Genomic DNA, 4,741 nt, shown 5'->3' on the forward strand with positions numbered 1-4,741 from the left:
TGGTGGTGGTGGTGGTGGTGGTGGTGGTGGTGGTGGTGGTAGTAGTAGTTGCTATTGCTTATATCTTCAATAATGTTGTGTTTTTGCTTTCTTTGAGCTGAGGGTCTTTCGAAAATAGCCTTTCTACTTAACAAGGTAGAGGTAAGGTGTGCGTACATTCTATACCCTCCAGACCCCACTTGTTGTTAATTAGTAGTGGGATTACACTCGGTATGTTGTTGTTGTTGTTGTAGTAGTAGTAGTATAAGTATTATTATTATACAACAACATACCCAGTGTAGGCCTACAGTGGGGTTTAGGGAGGATAAGATGTAAGCAAACCTTAACCCTATATTTATGGTGTAGAGGTCATTTCTGGTAGACCCTTGGCTTTAAAAAGCGTAGTTATTCGGGAAAGGGTTGCAAATTCGTATTATTTTTCTATTTGTATGTTTAACTTGTTTTTCACTTTTATTTTATCTAGTATGATAATGATATGAAATGAGCTTAAATGAAGAAGTGGAGATTCATATAGCCAATCTCAACTTGTTTGGGATTGATGTATAGTAGGAGTTGTAATTTTTAGTACTAATTTTCATGCTTGCCAATTGGATTGAGCAGTTTAAACATTTTTTAGAAACTACAATCATTTAAAGGATCTATTTTTTGTCAGATTTAAGAACACGTTAAATAGAAAATTATATTGCTGTAGGAATTTTATTCATGGAATTTTGAATGGGAGTTTGGAGCTAGTGATTACTGACTAGGATGCTTTCTGTGGTTGGGGGTGTGGTCAGTGAGAAAATAATCAATGAAGTTTATATTTTCACTTTTTTATTTGGTGTTACTTTCTTGTTGATTGTGGGGTGAGATGGGGGTGTATCACGATCCACTTAGTAGTTTGATTTGTTTGGATTATGCACACTGATATGTGCTTTTGATAATGGTTTCTTTAGGCATCAACGTCTTGTCTTCCGCCATAAGCTATATGAGCTTAGAGAGGAGAGGAATATGAAGCCTGAGACCTTTGCCAGCCTTGTATCTGCTATGCTTTATGAGAAGAGGTTGGTGACTATTTATGTTTGACAATGTTAATGTTTATTTCCTGAAGAGTACATGGTCTCACAGTTGTAATTGGATGTTTGTTAATTATAAATAACGTTTTCTGAGAGTTGAGGAGATAGTTTTTAGTTTGAGTATAAAGTGGTTAAATGACTGCCATAGTTTAAGAACTTTGCTTAGTGAAGCTTATTGAAATCTTTTTAAAAATGTACAAGCATCAGAAGTTTAAAATCTGTTTCTTTCATCCATTATACCTAGACCTTCAATACTGTACCATTTCTTTCCCACCTTAATGTTAATGTTGCTTGGTACTGCCTCTTCTTTCTAGATGACTTCATGGCTAATCTCATTAAGAAGGAAATTCTTCAGAGAAAATTATAGCCCCTAAGTAGAGAATGAGATGGGTCTTATTTCCTTCTTCTTTTCACTTCTTCCTTTTTCTCTCTCCCTTTGAGCCAAAAATACAGAAAATAAGGAGGAACCCAATTCCTTTTGATTTGATTGTATAAAAGTAAAAAAAATTGTGCCCAGGTCATTCTGCTTATATAGCGCCTCATTTAAGCACATCTGTAGAAAAGTATAAAGTTGAACCGGACACCACGGTTATTAAACCAAAAAAAATAAAATATACCAGCTCATTTATTAATTCTTTTCGTCACATATGTTTTTCCCCTTTAAGCACATCTGTAGAAAAGTATATCATTTAGGACACTGACAAAGAGGAAAAGTGTGCATCCAGTTGGTGCTTTAGCCTTCTATATTTGTTTTATCAGCATTTTATTTGAAAACTTATCAATTAGTAGTAATAAGATTAACAGGTAACAAAGAACCAGGTCATTCAACTCATGGTCCTTATGCAATTGAATATAGAAGAATTTTACACCTATTTCAGAATTTTGGCAAAGTATGTATATATAAATTGCCTTGCCTGTTTTACACGAACATTATTCCAGCTACTAGAGCATCCGTATATGGAAAGTCTTCTTTTATAAAAATAAAAACAAACTGCTGTTGGTTAAGGAAAAAACTGTTCATTTTAATTTTTCTCATGTTCCCTTCCAAGTATATTTTCTGAAAGTATTTTCTGATCTTTGTCTTTAGTTTTGTTTACCAAGATGTCATTATGGAGCATTGCTTCATTGGTAGCATTGAAGTACTACTGTAAAGTGTACACTTGTATTGCTGCCCAATCTATGTGTGCTTAGTGTGAGAAAATGGAGGAACCTAGTTGTGGAGACGTTATACCTCTGGGCGTTTACAATACTTCCTGAAATATGTTGATTTATGGAAAAAAAAAACTTGAAATAAGTTGCAAGTCATTGAAGCACGTTTTGCCCTCAGGGTTTAGTTCAAGTGGCAAAGGTTGAGGGACTTGTGTCTTAGGTCATAGGTTTGAACCCCACACCATACGAACTAAGCTTGGATATAAGTGGAGAAGCGTAGAGGGAGGACCCGAATTTCTGAGGCTTTGGTTGGTTCTGAGGGTTCGCTGTTGGCGAATTTCTTGATCATTAGAAAAAGGTCACTCAAGCACATGTAAAGTTGTGAAAGATGTTTCTTCTACATATCTTATCATATTCTTTAGAATTGAGAAGATAGATTATGAATATTTTTGGTCCCAGCATATATTTTTTTTTTTTTTTTGATACATTTAAATCTTCGTTGGTCCCAAGTCATTCTCTTAGATGTATTCCTATCAGGCCAAGTTGAAGTCCAAAGAGTATTGATTGAATGAAATGTATGTAATAATTTGAGGGTCGAGCTCAAATATGACTCGAACTAATGTTTGCTGCGCTGTAAAGTGTTAAGATCTGGCATTGTATGAAGTGGGGTTGGAGAACCATGAATCTCAGGTCCCAGTAGAGGCAAAAACACAAGGTGATCCTTGTCCATTTTCCTAAGCCTTGGTAGCAGAGTTACTTGCAACTATGCTCATAGGAGGTAGCTGGTACCTGCTGAAATAGTAGATATGTGTGCAAGCAGGCCAGGGTATTTTTTTAAAAAGAAGCTAATGTTTGGTGGCGTGTTCCACAATTCTTTTGTGCCTGAAAGTACAAACCCTCAATTTTAAGCTTAAACTAGCTACTGATCCATTGGATCTTAGACTAAAGTTGGACTTTAACTGATGAGTGGGCTGAGACAACGTTTTCCATTTACTTCATAGACTTGATCGAAGGTTTCATTTATTGGATTAGAAGAAAGAGAGGAGAACAGAGAGAAAAGAGATGTGAGGAATGAGTAACGACAAACCAGAGGAGAGTAAAAGGACTCTTGTGTGAAAATATTTCCTACATTGTAGCCAAATGGTTACTCAAGATAAGGAAAAAAAGGTCAGATGACGTGTTAGAATTCCACTACTTGCAAACATCCCCCACCCTCACCCCCAACACCCACCACCCCACAGACACACCCCACAAGCCCCAAACCCCAATGCAGACATGTTTTAGACATCACACACATTGATTTTACAGGTATGATCCGTATGAAGTGGTTAATTAAATAATCAAGACAAGCTGTCAAACTTTCTTTTTGAACAACTCCTGTTCTTATTGGAGCTCCAAAATTAATCAAGCTTAACCTTATCATTTGGACTTGACGAACTTAACAAAAAATGATCACTCCAAATAGCTGTTTAGTTGGACAAAACCTGTTTAATCCAGTCTGGGTTATTTGTCATGTCATCGATGATCGATGCTTCATCAACTTCTTATTAACTTCATTATCCATTTTTTTTTTGTCTAGGTTTGGCCCATACTTGTGCCAACCTGTAATTGCTGGATTAGGTGATGATGACAAGCCTTTTATTTGCACCATGGACTCTATTGGAGCAAAGTATGTTGAGTTTCTTTCTACCGCTTCAAGCTCTAAAATTTGTAGAGTTATGTACTCTGCCAGGGTCGCCATGGCATTGCTTGCTTATAGTATTGCTACTTAGATGTAACGCTTGTCATGCAGGGAGCTCGCAAAAGATTTTGTTGTTTCTGGCACTGCATCTGAATCACTTTATGGTGCTTGTGAGGCCATGTTCAAGCCTGACATGGTTTGTTACTGCTTTTGCTTTCTTTTTTGCTTTATAATTACATAATCTGTCTCTAGCTTGAATGCCATATATCACAGTGAATTTTTTCTTGAGTAATGGAAATAATCGTCATTAAGTTGCTGAAAACTGTTTTTATTTGATGCTTCAGCTGGCAATCGGGCATTCCTTTATATAATATATGTTTAGAGGTTACATAGAGTCCCATAGTTGTTGTCTCTGATTGATTTGGTAAAACTGGCAGATTTAGCGAAGTGATTTTTTCTTAGCAGACACTGCTTGGTGGGTGAAAATTCTGACATTGGAAATGCCCCGGGGCGGGGGGTGGGGGCGGGGTGGAGTGGACAAATGTGGATGTTGCACTTTTTTACTTGATGCGACTTTGATGATGCTGGGGAGGGGTAGATTTTACCACCTGTTAGAAACACAGGATTGGCTAGGATAACATGGCAGCATGGTAAAGTATACGACTATGCATTTTTGGACTATCCAGAATTAGAGTCAAAGATTAAGCCGTAATATTGCAAAATAGTATTTACAAAAATATTTCTATCACGTTCTTTTGGTTGTAGACAGAGAACACCGGTGTGTACAGATGATTGGGATGGCGAGATAGAATTTGGTGGTTGAGCCACTCAGTCAAGAGTGATATCACCGAAATGA

The 4,741-nt window shown here is 36.8% G+C and overlaps 1 protein-coding gene across 1 annotated transcript; it reads left to right on the forward strand.

Moving 5' to 3' along the window:
- Nucleotides 1–879: 879 nt before the first annotated feature.
- On the forward strand, nucleotides 880–4,151 carry LOC124894394 (proteasome subunit beta type-3-A-like; the record flags this gene model as incomplete). The annotated part of the gene is made up of 3 exons (XM_047405085.1): nucleotides 880–1,043; nucleotides 3,784–3,873; nucleotides 3,997–4,151. Coding segments are annotated over 3 exons (384 nt in total), but the record flags the coding sequence as incomplete, so codon positions are not given.
- Nucleotides 4,152–4,741: the final 590 nt, after the last annotated feature.

This window comes from Capsicum annuum, unplaced genomic scaffold (genome assembly GCF_002878395.1).
Source record: "Capsicum annuum cultivar UCD-10X-F1 unplaced genomic scaffold, UCD10Xv1.1 ctg73597, whole genome shotgun sequence".
NCBI lineage: Eukaryota > Viridiplantae > Streptophyta > Magnoliopsida > Solanales > Solanaceae > Capsicum > Capsicum annuum.